We start from the raw sequence: 16,573 nt of genomic DNA, 5'->3' as shown, positions 1-16,573 counted from the left end.
GGGGGGTGACGACACGATGGGGGTGGCAAACCGAGATAGACATTCTGACATTCTGTGTGTGTGTATATATACGCACCGAATCGTTTTATATGTACGCGCGGTTTCTTGGGTAATATATAGTAAACTACCCTCAACCTCTACGGCGGCGGCGGCAGATCATGTATTATTAATGGGTGTCGGTGCTGTAAGGTGCTGTGTGTGTGGGTATGGGTAGGAGTGTGTGGGTGGAAAAACGGACAGGAGGAGTATAAGTCACCGTCGCCACAGACCCGCGGATTACGTTCATATATATACGTATCCAAGCGTAGTTTTGCGCGCGTCCAACGGTATACGTATACAAGGTTTTTATGAAAAATGCATTCGACCCCTGCTAGAAGTGATATAATATAAATAAACGTATTATTTACGGAACCCCATATAACCGACGGAAGAAAAAAAACGTGATAAACAGGATAATATAGAAAAATCACAGGAATATAAATGGGGATTAGCCCGGAAGGGGCGAGTTCTTAACATTTTTTTATGGTACCTAAACTACTTTTTTCTCCGAATCGTATACATATCATTTTTCTCGTTATAGAATAAAAAATACATTTTATAGTTTTTATATTATAATATATTAATATACTTTATCAACAACATAACATACCAATCTTTAATCAATTAAAACATATAAACAAAAATGTGCTCCCTACTTTTTATTAATACATTTTTCAACATTTATAATTATATTTCCCGAAACTAAAAATTTACTTCGGTATAATAATACGTTTAAAGTTGTAATACTATTATGAATAAGTAAAGCATTGTTGTATGTTAATCATTCGAGAAAAATCCTTGTAGGTATGGTATTTCAGATATGCTCGAATGGAGAATGAGTAGGCATTGAATTGGAATTGGTGAATCAAAAAACACACAAACTTTGGAATATCTTTATTTAAACTTTTTATAAATAATTTCAACTACACCTCTCTTGTTTTGTTTACTAAACGATTTCACACTTTTCAGTTAGATGAGATGACGGGTGTCCGATTATGTCTATTTTGTACAGCGGTTATTAATTTAACACAACCTAATAATATAGCTTTATATCGATAATAGTATAAATTATACACGCTTTATGAGAGCTAATATCGCGGGGCGAAAAGAAAACGCCTTGATTTACATCGCATCCGGTTTCCGGTTCGGCCGGACGCGCAAGTTCGTAACTTTTATGTGTGCTCCTGCCAGGCATATATCGCCACCTGAATCGCGGGTGCTCGTAAATCAGCGGTCGGAACAAAGCTCGATTATTGTCACCGGAGAAATCCCCGGACAGCGTAGAAGGGTCATGCAAATTTGGCAACAGTAGCCGACTGCACAACACTTCCGCGTGCACAGATAACGCACATTCGCGGACACTGCCATATAAACCCACGAAAATTAATACATTTAAACTTGTGGGGAGGGCGAGACAGGCAACCATAAAAAAACACACACACACACACACACACACGGAACAAAAACAAAATACCCCATTTGGTCAGTTGCGCGCGGCCACAAATCTCGGCGAGCGTCTATCTAAACAAGTTATCTTGGTCGTATATTTTCTTGGGGTCTGACAAAAAGACGTCCGGTAAAATCGAATTACTTATGATTTATTCACGTTTGCCGGACCTCGGCGTTATAAAAATAGAAAAGGGGGAAAAGTGATTTTCTTCCAGAAAGTCGATGGTAAAAATGCCGGTAGCAGAGTGCTAAAAAACTTTTAATCACTTCATATAAATACGTTTTACCAGTCTGCAGTCGTTCCGCCATGGAAGCCTCGATCAAATTATTAATTACGTTATAACTACGTACGAAAAATTAAAAAAATCTCGTCTTTTGAATTTAGACACCCAGTGCACAGCTAGGGACTGAGCGTAAGATAAAGTATTTTATATCACCAAAAATTAAAAAACTTCTAATAGGTATATTCCTAAATGTAGAGTACGAAGACAATATTATTATCTATTTTCTTATATAAATTACTAAATAGGTCCAAACATATTTGACATGCTACCGAAATTAGAATTAATCTACAATTATATTCATATCTTAAAAATACAATACTTTAAAATGGTTACCGCAAAAGAACCAAACAGGTATAAACATTTAACAAACTATAGTATCTATATATGATATCAATTATTTGCATAAAACAAATAGTTTAATTTATTATCATGTATTTTTTTTTAAATTTAATGATACATCATAAATAATTTATTTAAATGTTACTACAATTTCATATTATATAATATAAACTTTATTGACACAATATAAGGTTAGGTTAGGTATATATTTTATACTTATTTCAAATTTAAATATGAAAATGCATAACACTCATTATACGAACTTCATCTTCTATCTTCTTTAAGAAAGAAATAAGGAAATAATATTATTATATAGGTATTCACGAATAATTTATTATCACTAATACAAAACGAGTAGTAGCTCTTAATTCGCCCGTCGGAGCTAATTAAGACGTACATGATTCAAGCTTGAGACTCGAGAGCATAACATTATAATTTGATATGAATGATATGATATAATAATATAATAATGTAATAATATTGTACGCATCACCATTCACCATATGTACGGTCGTCGCCAGTCGCAGCCGTCGAAGCAGAATATTATGTCGCGAAAACCGCGACCGCGTGCGAGACGAAGACGTTGCTCGACTTATTCGACTCGATACCGCAGCCCCGACACTCGGTTTTCCGCCCACGAGCACAATGTTATATAGTAATATATTACTATTTTAATACTTAATCCGAACCGATTCATCGGGCGCCCGTGCGCAATAATTTAATTTTCTCGTACGATATTGGTCGGTTTTCTCTCTCACCACACACACAAGCACTCGTCTTTCTACCATTTATATGTGTGTGTGTATGTGTGTGTTATTATGTTACATTACGTATATGCACACACAGTGCGTCACGTATTTGTATGTGTGTGGGTGGGTGGGTGTGTGTGCGATATTGTAGATTTTAGATTTGAACGATGGTGGAGCACGCGGTGTTGCGGCGTGTCCCGGGCTAAATATAACATTAATTAAACGAATTTACGCAATAATTCAAGTGCGACTGACAGTTCACTAATAGTGCCGGGGACTCGATATATATGCACGTTTAATGTGTATATATATATTTGTGTGTGTGTGTTTATAATATACATGTATATACGACACACGTACATATACATTACACAGGGACAACGACGACGACGACGACGCCATCGGCTGCGTTTTCTCTCTCCTCCTCCGAACACCTCAGACTCACCCACACCTTACTCCGTCACATCCCCTGCCACCCGAGTCAAAACTTACTGGGACAAAAATATACGCATGTATCTATATACATATATATGTACTTATTACTTATACTTGTATACTGTATATAATATACTTCGTACATAATATATAGTATACCTACAACAGTTGTGCACTGCACCGTTTCCGCCGCCGTGTTGTGTGTATATAATTAATAATGTAAAGGTTTCGCCGTTCGATGGGGTTCGTGTTTGGAGTAATGCGTGCAGTGTTCGTCTTAGGTCGACGGGCTTCTCTAATTAACCGGCGGGAGATTCAAAGTATACGAACTCCACAACACGCTAAATCGTACTGTGTTTTTCTGCGAGTGGCGCCAGTAGGCTTAGTGGGTATTCAATATATTTAAATAGCTATAGCCTACAGGTAGAGTATAATATATAAGTAATCGACGGAATGTCAGAGAATATATTCGCGAAATGCGGTTAATGTCGATATTATAATGATATAATTTTATTATCGCCAGTATATTATTGCTGAATTAGAGTTAAGAGTCATACCATCGAGTACTGGAACCTGAATTGAATTCAATTACACGACACTGTTTTAACCGATATTTTTAAATACATTTTTTTTTATTCTTTTATCTGTGAAATCTTAAAAAATTGTATTCTCTCATTTTTTTTTCATTTTTTGTTAACAGACAATTATTACGGTAATATATATATATATATATATTATTAATCAAATACCACTCACTCACTCGGGGTAGACTTTGGTTACTCGGGAAAATTAGTGTCAAATAGAGCATCAAATCCAATCCGTGACTTGAGGTCGAATAATTTTATAAGGCTAGGTACTCTGATGCCACTTTGTCCGCGAACAGGACACTATAACTGAGATATACACTTAAACCGAGATACACCAACAAGGCTAAAGGCTATAACCCACATAGCGTTAAAAACTACACAAGGGAAAAGCCGGGATATTCAGCTAATTAGAATATAAATAACATTTTTATTTTACATCCATATTGTTTATTTTTATTCTTATTCTTAAAAGTTTCATCCTAACGTAATCACTCCAAATAAATTAAAAATGGTCGGTATTGCAGGTATTAATATCAAAATGCTGTAACGAATCAATAAGTGAAACGTGCATTTTATACTTTGAAGAACTGAAACATTCTTGCCCTAAAAAATTATTAAGATTTTACTCTTTGGTGCATGTATTGATGTGCTTTTAAAAGTTATATATTTTGATAAAATGGAATAATAATATTATATTTTTAAACAATACTTTAATAAAATAATATGAGTGTGTGTGTCGGTCGAAGTTGTATTAATATTATATTGTGCTCAAAACGTGAACAGATTTTTTTATACCTACTAAAATTGGATTTGTTATTATTTTTTTGCAGGTGAGTGCCTCTACTTTTTTACCAACACAACTGTTAATCTTCTATTGTGAGTATACCTGTATAATAATATATGTACTTAAGAATAATATAATAATCTAATAAAACCATATAAAATTTGATATAGCCTAATCTAAATTATACACGATATAACTCAGAATCTAATCTGCATTAATTATTATTACATTTGATCGATGAACTATACTTTCCCGGTGTCTCTAAAATATATTATTGAGTATTTTATTCGAAAACAGTGAGTGTAAAATATTTCGATATTATTGCGCGTTGTTAACGTTGTTGTACGAATGTAAAAAGTTTATTTCCTAAAGAATACAAGTACCTATATGTGGTTCTTTCGTATTTGAAAGTAGATTTACTACTGTCGTTTAGTACCTATATGTGAAATTGAAGCATTTGCGGGAGATGGTAACGGTCGATGGAAATCGATAACCGTGGTTTTATCCTCCTGGGGAATATTCAGTTATTCGCAGTAAACGGCGGACACACACACACACGTAGATCCAGTGTCATTTATACATGTTATTTACAGGGTCAAACAAACGTACCGTAAACAAGAGGTTTCCGGCGTGTAAAAGTGTAGGGAGACAGAAAAGATTTATATAAGTGTATGTATATATATATATACACGCGGAATAAATATAAGGGATAAGGTGTACTTCGATTGTAGTCTAAAAGTCAGAATAGTTTCTCACTCGGCGTTTGGTTCATTTGCGTTCACTCTAGTCCGAACGTCCGGTCCACGCAGCCATCCGGAAACAACTATAATTTTTCACTTTAAGCTCAACCCCCTCCATTTGGAAAAAAAAATCGCGATAATGTATGTCTACATATTATATACATAGCGCTCCGTCGTTATCTCTTGACACTTTTGGTATGTCTGTTATCGCTAACCCTTCGAATTACGGTCATTTTTTTTGTTTGAATTCCGTTTCCCAGAGGGAATTTTACTCTGCCCATTGGCCAATCCCGAATCAATCTCCAGTCATCAGACCAGCGTGCGTATACTATGTACAATTGCTTGAAAACAACATAATATCGCTATTTGATAATAATAACCTCTGTAATAATCGTGCAGTCTTGTTACATAGACTTAAAGTGAACATGTGCTGAGTTTTCGAGTGTTAAGATATTATAACTGTTAATTAATGTTAGGAGCTTCCTGTAAAATGGAAGTATATAGCTACTAGGTAAACTAATTTATAATTAATTAATTTAATTTCTCATTTTCAATTGTTTCGAATCTTGTATCCTTGACTTTATACGACCGTGTTTAACTTGTCTTATTGAAGTTTAAATGTTGTTCAAACGCTCAACTTTATATGTAGATACTTGAAGATTTCCTTTAGAATAAGTATGAGAAATTAATATACAGATTGTTTGATGTTCTGTGTTTGTGCAAGCAAACCCCTTTATTAAAGTGGTCTTTACTATTGCCATTAATGAGAATTTTGCCAGTCAGAAGTGGGGAGAAAACGAAATGAAAATACTCAGTTATCAGATAATAGACAATTGTACAACGAAATTATAAAACAAACATAATAGTATTGTACAACTGTATTTGTATCATACAAATATTAACTGTAATAAATACAAGACGTGTACAATGTACAATTTATTAAGACAAGAATGTTAGAAATTATTAAAAACCTCAGACAACAAACTTTGACAATCTACATGTATTATAATATAGTTGTCACTTGTCTACCTCCCAAGAAAACACCATGTACTATTCTAATTTATAAACATGTAGTAGTTATCCAAATTATTTGGGTAGTTATGTGAATAAATTTTTAATCCAGCACAGAACTATATGATATTCAATGATACAATTTCGAAAAAAACGCAGGATCTAAAAGAGATTTATAATAACACCGCGATTACTGCCAGATTACCATCAATACATTCAAATCAAAAATGATTTGTTTATTTGTTAGATGCATCAAATTATATACCTATTATATATTATTATATTTATGTCAAACGAGTAAAATACTTCAAACATATATTAAAACTTCTTATAAGAGAGAAGGATTCGGATGTTACTAACCTGTTATTGAAAAGCTCTGAAAGTGAGTTGTTTGTTCAATAAGGAATGTGCAATGAAGTGCATACAATAGACCAATTTATTTTTGTCAATCAATGTGTCAAATACACCACTTTACAATTTCTAGTGAAATTATACATTTTACCGATTAAGAGTTTTTTTAAAAAATAAGTATTATAGTTACATTACATCTACATTATCTGAACAATTGTGTAAGACCTTATTACGGTATATTAGCAATAAATACTAAAAGTACCGTATAAATAAAATCTAAAGATAAAATTCACAGAATAATAAAAACTAACAAAAGTTTTGGTTATCGTATTAATTCAGTGCAAATATATAATAGTAATAGTGTATAATAAATATTGTACTAAAAAGAGATCCATTGTTTCCTTTTTTAACTACGGCAAATAAATGATGTCGTCTTTTAATTATTGGCCTGAATCGATTAAGCTAATTACCATTAATTTAATTTACACAACTATACTAATCATAGATGATATTATATTATTATTCTCGAATAAAAATAGTAAATGCCTGATATTAAAATAAAACTTTTAGTACCATCCATCTCTATAACTATTTGTTTTAATACTATATTTATAATCTGACACTCGTCTATTTTATTAGGTAGACTTTAGGGACAGAAACCTATTTATTATTTATAATGCTTTGTACTAACTGAACAGTTCAGCTGTCCGACATTATGCAAACGAGGAAAACTGGGAATTATCGATTAATTGTATAATTATACAGATAACTAAGCAGTAATTCGTGATGGTATACATGGACTTACGTTTTAATCGAACCACAGTTTTTAATGGGCACATAAATTACGAGTTTAAACCTTCATTAACCCTCGGCGCATGGTTAACGCCAATCTGCGTTTTTTTCGCTTGGCGTTTTTAGGGTTGCTAAATAATCTTTTTTTTTCAACAGTCAAAAAGCGATATATATTTCATACCGTTACATTTTCCAAACATTCTTTTACGTCTCACTTGTCCAATTATTAAATGAAGCCAAACAAACAATATTGATGCATGTGTAATCATGTTTTGTGATGTTCAACATCACATAATCACGTTTTATTTGTGTTACCGTAGGATTGATTTAAGTTTATTAAAAGCCTTGATATTATTTAATAGCAGCCGCTTGTTTTGGATTATACAATTTAATATTTAGTATTTACTGCTATAAATATATACGATATATCTATAATTGGTATAATTTTCACTTAATATGTCAGCTCATTTAAATTATTATTTTTAAAATTAATTACAGCGAAAACAGATTTTAATATGTATATTTATATATAGTATATTTACTCTCTGGGCTAATGTTTAATAATTCAGTGACGATTTTACTAAATAAAGAAAGGATGCGATTATAAAACAATTAATTTACATTTACGTTGCTAATGCAATTTAAATAGGAACAGGAAATGGTCTTGGTGGATAATTGATTACACTTGAATTATTCTATACTGCGGCGAGCTTTCAAATTATACACTTATCAAAATCTACTTTTAACAGTTTATGCATATTCAATTTGTCAATACCTAATGGTTATTTAAGTTATTTCGGAGTTTATATTGTTATTTAGTTCTTCCTCGACTAAGTAAATATCATTTATGTTCGATTTAAATAATGTTTTACTTTTTTTTCATTAAATAGTATGTTTTTGATTCAATGGATGTTAAGTTCTAACGATACGGTTTGTGTTGTTTTGTCAACAATATTATATATTAAATAATTTAAATATATTATAGAACATTATACAGTCGTCCTTGAGCGAATCCTAGACATACTGTGAATATTAATAAGCTAATATTAATTTACCTTTTATAACAATGTGCTTGAAACCTGTCGAGTGTATGAGGTCTTATGAGGATTTGTTTAATTACTTCCCAGGAACATGAGGTCCAAATAACCGCCGCCGACGCGAAAAGGTTGGGGCGATTTCGCGTTGCGGCCTGTGATATCCGATACGAGGAAAGCCGGTCTAAAATTCCTGTCTCCGTTTACATTGGAAGTTAATTAATCATACGCTCCCCTTTAACGTGCCATAATGTTATTACCCAGCGAATCAGCCAACGTAAACTAGTAGCAATTTAAAAAATAATAATAATACAAAAATCAGACCCCGTTTTTATAACACCCGCGATTTCATATTGCAAACTAAATTGAAGTTCATTCCTTTCGAGATGACGAAAGAAATTATTGTATTATATGTGCCGCAATCATTGCATATTTATTATTTACATTAATATCAACATTTTGACTTTTCGACTTGGATATTTTATTTTGTAAATCCTCTTCTCCCTTCGTTAATATATACTATAGTAAACACTCTTGTAGGAATTTTAATTAAATAATATTAAGTGCATTACAAATACACCTACATAATATATTATTTGTTAGTAACGAGGAAACGAATAAAATGGTTTTGATTAAAATATAAAACATTTTTAGCGAGATTCATAATATACCTAGAATATAAATAATAATTAAAAAAAAATCTTTTTACTTACATACGTATACAGACTATAGAATATAGATTATGAAAGAACAATATCACATTTTTAAATACTTTCTTCGTGATTTATTATAGCATTTTTACAAGATTATATTTTTAATTCAATTTATGTTTATTTTGTTATATATGTACTCCTAAATTATTTTAATTATCATAAGTACCAAATCAACAATAATTTTTGTTAGAAAATTAAAGTATAAAAATGTGTCATTACAGTTATACCTTCGTTTAAAATATTATATAATATTTAATATTGTTATTATTATTTATTATCTAATATATTATGTAATTTTTCATACATAAATATTACTATATTAAGTACCTCTGTGAACTCCTATATACAAATTACAAAGCAAAATGAAATTATTCTTGCAGTGTTTGGCATATATTGGTTCTGGTATTTATCAAAAAGTACGATACAAAACAATGTCCAGACAAACGACATAGGATTTGCTGGTTTGCTGGACGGGATATGTTTAGGGATTTGGAGCAACGGATTTACGTCAGAAGGATCAAGAGTCTAACTAAGAATAATAGCGGTGCTGTGACCATCGGACAATCTATGTTATTATTTTTCATTATTTGTACGTGCGTAAATTGTGTCGGAGGGAAAAAATGCCATACTGTAAAATAACGGAGAATTGTACGTAATACAAATAGTTTCAGATATTGAACTGGTGGCCAAATACATTATTGTCACTACGTATTTATCTATTTATTATTTTTCACCTTTAAAAATGGCATTCAATTTGAATACATTGATATTATATCAATGTATACGATAAACGATTCGGAGCGGAGGTGGTATGTCAATTGTCAGTCTAAGATATTTATAACTTACTACTAATACGGTCGTAGCAAGTAAGTTGAATTAATATTATTCATAATATTATCCTAAAATGATCAGTGATGCAAGAAAAATATTAAACATACTTATGTAAAATTGGGCTATTTTGAAACCAAATTACAACAAAATGACTAAAATCGGGATTCTTTGTGTTAATATGTAATTTCATTTAAATTAGGACGCTGAATTCTCCATCAAAAGTGACAACACTCAAAACAATGGGGCAACATTGTTAACCACGTGTGATTATAAAACATATATATGAATATAATATACACCATCGTGAACAATGGCAGTCATCCAAGCCCCAAGGTATTCCTCACATAAATTCGAATGATCCCCTGCAAATGTAGTGAATGGGGGCTATTTTTTATTCGTTTAATTTTTATTCAAAGAATTTAACCAATCGTAAGGATTTTAGAATTTGACAATGTTTTTTGATTAGGTATTATACTAGTATGTATTATTGGAGTTCACATTTTTAATTTTAATTTTGTAAGTATAAACAGTTTTATCTAAACGATAATTTTCTGCTTTTATGGAAAGTGGCAGTAAAATAGTTTTTAAAAGAAACACACACAACCATTTTTCTTATCGTTAATGATTATCTAAATTTGAACTTAATTTACCTATTTTTCATTAAAGACGAATTAATCAAGAATTTGTAGTTATTACCTAACTTAATACCTTTTTGAATTTATAATTTATTGTTAAATCACAAATAGATCGATGGATTACACAAGTTTCGTTTAGGTACACGTGCACCGGTTGAAATTGGAAAAATTCCAAACTGCAATGAATTTAATTATATTTTATAATATTTACCTATTCTCAGAAATGTAATATCAAATGACAATATTATACAACAATGACTTGGACCTGGGGACCCTATCTATGGTTTTTTAAATTTTTAATGTTTTTAAACTTGGAACTTGAATGACAAATGACAATCCAATTAAAACGAAAGCCACACAATAAACACGTCCATACATGCGCCGTTGACATTACCGACGTGTGACGTGTGTTGTAGTAGCCTTTGTATACACCACTTCTCGTAATAAAGTATTCAACAGACGTCGTGTAAGAAAATATTGTTTTTGGAGTTTTCGAAACATTGATAAACTGACTATATAAACAATATGGATATAGACAGTACCTAAATACTTATACAGCAGAGACCCATTATTCGTTTTAATATGTACTATACACACGACACACTACACTCAACACACAAACACACCCTCCCCCCTACACACACACTGAACACACACACACACACACATATACATATACTGTATAATATATTATATTATATACAATAAATTTGTTGTACTACCAGCTATAACTATGCTGGCTACCAATATTTTAATCAACCATTACAAACTGAGAGTGTTCAAACAAATATATATATATATATATAACAAATAAGAGTGGCAGAGGACACGACTTATGAGATATACATATTACATACCTACTACACACCTATACATACTTATTATTGGTTGTAGTTATTTTCAATGAACATGCACTTAAAACTGTCAGCTGGTAAACGAATATAAAATATGAATATGTCTAGCACGTATTATTTTTAAATCGTCATGAGTTATGAGTTATGACGATATAATGTATAAACAGAACAATTAAATTCTTATTCAAAATGTTCACACATTTTATACATTTATATAATTATACATTAGTGTCTATAGTCTATACTATACCTAGTATACCTACTATTATTTATCAACACACAGGTTATATATAAATTTTACTACGATTTCCGGGTGTAAAATGATAATTTTTCTACTATTAATATTTAATATACATCAATAGATGGATACAACTGATGGATTTATGTAAACTATTGTATTATGAAATGTGAAATTGATAAAAACGTCGGTAATGAATAAGAAATTGATCAAAGTATGTAGTATATACAGCTTATATTATAATAGTATGTACTTGAATACTTGTATAGTTACTCAAAAGATTCGAAAAATTACACGATATATAATATATTATTATACGATTTTGTACAGTAGGTACATTTCTGATTATATTAACTTTCAAAGTTCCAATCAATTGCCATCATATACGTATACCAATATTCTATTAACGATATAAATATATTATACATTAACCTTTATTACCCATACTCCGATTTAGTTGATAGTAATGATAATAATATACCTATAAAATAACTAAATTATAGAAATGATACTGCATTATGCAGCAGGGTATACGCGTGTAACGAGGTAGGTATTCCGACATTCCGCTTTAAAATTTATGACTTTTGGTGGATTTTTTATTCTGTTTTATTTTTACCACACACTATAATATGTATGTATAGTATTATCTCACGGTGATTCATGCACTGCCGTTATGCTTTGAATATATATATATATATATATGTATATTGTATATGAAACGCAGCACATATCGTACACGAGATATTGTAACCAACTATACGTTTTCCACCCCTAGATCCAAATCGAACGCATAAGGAATAACGTGACTTTTTGAAAGAAAACGCATTATGGAAATGCCGAAAACATAAAAGAGTTTTTCTTTCGTGTTCTAAATGGTTATTACATATACGAGATAAACGTTAAGAGGACGCGTATATTTACCGGGGTAAAATAAAAATAGAAAAACGATCCGGACGGGGTGGGGGTGGTGGCTTGTGCGGAGACCAGTGAGTTGAGGGGGGGGGTATAAAGGGCAGAGATGAGAAAAAAATAGTCACATACGGGATGAACTGAGAAGGCGGGGGTGTCGATAAATCACCCGAAGTTTGTTTTGTTCGTGACCGCCGACGCGGGCGCACCGCGATCGGTTTTTCTATTATCATAATCGAGTTAAACTCCCGGAACCACCTACCCCCACATCGCACTACCTCTCTTCACTATAATACTCTATACCATGATATTATAACCGCACGTGGTCGATCCATATGAATGAACCCAAGTGCGCGGAGAACGGTCATTTGATATTGCGGTATATAATATAGACAACTTACTATATAGGGATGGCGCCCTAAAAGAGATAGTGGCTACATGCCCACATATATTATTTGGTCGAATGTCATCGTGATGTATTTATATTATATATGTGTAGTGCGTTGCTAAAGCCTGAGAGAGTAATGATGTGTCCGACATAAAGATAATAATATGACGCATCGAATTTAATAATGTAACACTGTCTAGTTCAACGACAAGCTCCAAACGATTTCCGGAAAAAAAGTATGAATTTAGATTTTACAACATTTATGTTCGCACGAATTTGTGAGAAGAGTGACATGTTTACGGTCGTGGTACGTATATGTATAATAATATAAAAGTAATATTATAAGCATAATGTAAAACTATATTCAAGTTCCGTTGAAATAAAATCGCATCGCGTGTATTCTTTAATATTTACAAACATTAAATTATATAATATACTTTTAGAACACTCGAGTTGTTCTTAATAAGTACTTAAAAAAACAAATCTTTATGAATTCCGTAGAATTAACGAAGCCGCAAAAAATAAAAAATAAATGACATAATTTTCATTTGTCGAAAACATTGCTTTCAAATAACACATAATTGGTTAAGTCTAAGCGTTATTCAGACCGTTGGAGTTTTAATTAACTACAGTTAATTGCTCAACAGTCACTTACAAAAAAAAAATATAAGCATAATTTTTTAAACATTCCGAATGAAATTTAATGGCACGCGTCATATATAGCAATACTACTATATATATACTGCTAATTATTTCTTCAGTGGCCCTATATAAACAATATTAAAGACGTTTATGTGGTAATTATTTTGTTCCGACCGAAATACGAGTAGCAGCTTAAAAGGTTATACGACGACAATTATATATATTTATTGACATACTAATGCGTGAATGAGATTTTTTTTGTGTCCATCATAGAGTTGATCCAAATTTTGGTTTTGATATAAATATGGAACGGTTTAAGGTTTAAAGCGTTTTAGTATAATAAATTGTGAATTTTAATTTTGCAATTTGATACACGTTACACGGCAGGCACAAAGTGTTGCAGAGCTATCGTTGGACTATCGAGTTTGAAGAATACTCTGCATCACGTAAGTGGGAGAAATCACAGTGCAATAGTGCATAGCCTCTTTACCCCCATACTGCATTTGCAAATGGGTTTTCGTAAATGAGGTATTTTTAACACTCCATCGTACGTTTATAAAAAAGGTTTTTGTGGTCCTGAAAAGTTCATGACGTCTTGGAGACCATCAGTCACAGTACAACCGCCCGGCGGCCACTCATACTACCATGAAAAAAAATAGTGCAAAATTATAGCAATGATATAGCCAATAATGGCACTGTGACGTAAAATCAGAACCGGAAGTGACTGAATTTCGGGGCGAAAACCAACTGTTATCTTTTTGTCGCGGTGTCACGTCACCCTCCCCATCAAAAAAATATACAGCCGTGGTAGTAAAAATAACCGCAAAGTCATAAACCAAAAGCGAGACGATTAATTTCGTCGACACGACACTGTTTATATACATATATAATATATATAGACGCGACGACAACAATACGACACACACACACTCACACATAACACGTCCTCACCGTCAGGGCATACACACATATATTACGTGTAAAATATACTTATATAGATTATTATTATTACGACGTGACACTACCAGTGGCGCGCACAATGACGACAAAGTGCGTTTTGGCTAGCTTATCTAAACGCATTCCGCTACATTGGGCACGACACGCGCCCGGCAACGTCAAACCATCCCCTCGCGCGCACGTCGCTGTGGTACGCCACCGCCGCCGCTGTCGTTTTCTTCACCCTCCCTTCACCACGTCTCGGTCTATAGTGACACGAATGAAAAATTCGACTCGATTACCCTTTTACACAAACACACACACACACACACACACACATACAGACTGCACATATATACACTCATATATAGAAGGTATTTAATTAAAAGCCCCTCGAGTTAAACGTGCTCTCTCTATCTCTCTTTCTCTTTCGGGGCTGATATTATACTATTATTATTATTATTATATACAAAAACGACGTAATAAATTTTAATAATTACCGCGTCGTGGGAAGGTGGGGCTGGCGCGCGGTGATGCCTCCGTAATAATTACCGCTTGCCGGATTTTCGCGGTCTATAGGGCTGTTGTTGTTGCTGTTGTCGTTATTATTATGATTATTATTTTGCTTTTTTTTTCGTTTCTGTTTGTGAGAGGAGACGCGTCGCATAGTATGACGGCAGCGGGGAGATTCCGCCACGCGCCTTTACGCCCGAAAAATCGTCAGAGATAACGATGACGTATATACCGTTTATACACATAATATCACCATCGTTGTGTATAGTACTACGTGTATAATAATTCAAATATGTATATACAATATTATATGAATAATACATACATATATATATCATATATCATATACAGTTGACTTTAACCACAATAATGGTTTATTCAATAACATTATTACAGCGACCCGTTAAGTCAATCAGATTAGCTTTTATACGCCAATCCAAAACAATGTGCTGGAGGGTTATACATATATGATACTCATATAATATAATATATATATTATATATGTGTGTGTGTATATATGGGCGCGGGTGTGTGTGTGTGTGTGTGTGTGTATAGAGGGGTGCCCGGCAACGCTCATCTGACGAGCAGATTTCAAAATTTGATAAATATTTTTCATGACCTCATTGTAGTTATTATATACATAAATAATATATGTAGTATATGTAAAAAAAATAGACCTGCCTGAAAATGATAACAAATATTCTTTTATAATATTTTAATCCCATTCAAAAATAAATCATTAAACATACATCGTAACGCACTTGATGGAAGCTACTTGAGTTGTCTATACCAATTGGCAATTAAACCAGTATAAAGTATTGACATTATAAATAGTGTCATAAAACTAATATACCTATATGTGTTTATATTTTAGTAAAATAACATAGGTACTTTTTACCAAAACTAATTAATAGTATAATATTTATAAATTAAAACAAATATATGTCATATTTGTAACCAAAATAAAAGTTTTTATGACCAGAGACACATGTTTTCTATTTGAACTCAATCTGAAATGTCGCAGGTAAAAAAAATAATAATTCTTAAACTAAATTAAAAAGTGTTACAATACCTTATCTGAAAAATAACGATATTAAAGATGTAGGTAGTGAATTTGTTTTAACCATTATAACTTATTTTATATAAGGAAAAATTGATTTTAATCTTCTGATAATATCAACATTTAAAACGTTATTTACAGTGGCAATTTAATAATAATCAAAATGTTTAAATATCCGATTTAAACCCATTCTCCCAGTTTAAATTACCGTAGGTAAATGTCTTATCAGTCTAAATTCACATTTATCTGCAAAAGACTCT

General features: G+C 32.1%; 1 protein-coding gene and 1 long non-coding RNA gene across 5 annotated transcripts in view; one reads left to right on the top strand and one right to left on the bottom strand.

Annotated features, from left to right (window-relative positions):
- LOC111030783 (LIM domain transcription factor LMO4.2-like) overlaps window positions 1-16,573 on the top strand; it is a 71,706-nt gene that overhangs the window by 18,397 nt on the left and 36,736 nt on the right. For 2 of the 4 annotated variants that reach the window (XM_022310453.1, XM_022310454.1), the window contains exon 1: window positions 10,434-10,471. The exons of 1 other annotated variant lie outside the window; for it this stretch is intronic. In XM_022310453.1, the coding sequence (XP_022166145.1) occupies window positions 10,449-10,471 (23 nt within the window). In that variant the 5' untranslated portion in view covers window positions 10,434-10,448. Of the gene's footprint in view, window positions 1-4,712; window positions 4,759-10,433; window positions 10,472-16,573 lie in introns of those variants that run through there. One more of the 4 variants, XM_022310456.1, reaches the window with a different exon arrangement.
- The window catches only part of LOC111030784, a 42,100-nt gene that overhangs the window by 17,218 nt on the left and 8,309 nt on the right, over window positions 1-16,573 (bottom strand). The gene's annotated exons all lie outside the window — the stretch shown is intronic.

Source organism: Myzus persicae, unplaced genomic scaffold (genome assembly GCF_001856785.1).
Source record: "Myzus persicae strain clone G006 unplaced genomic scaffold, MPER_G0061.0, whole genome shotgun sequence".
Classification (NCBI taxonomy): Eukaryota; Metazoa; Arthropoda; class Insecta; order Hemiptera; family Aphididae; genus Myzus; species Myzus persicae.
This window is presented reverse-complemented; position numbering and strand designations above follow the sequence as displayed.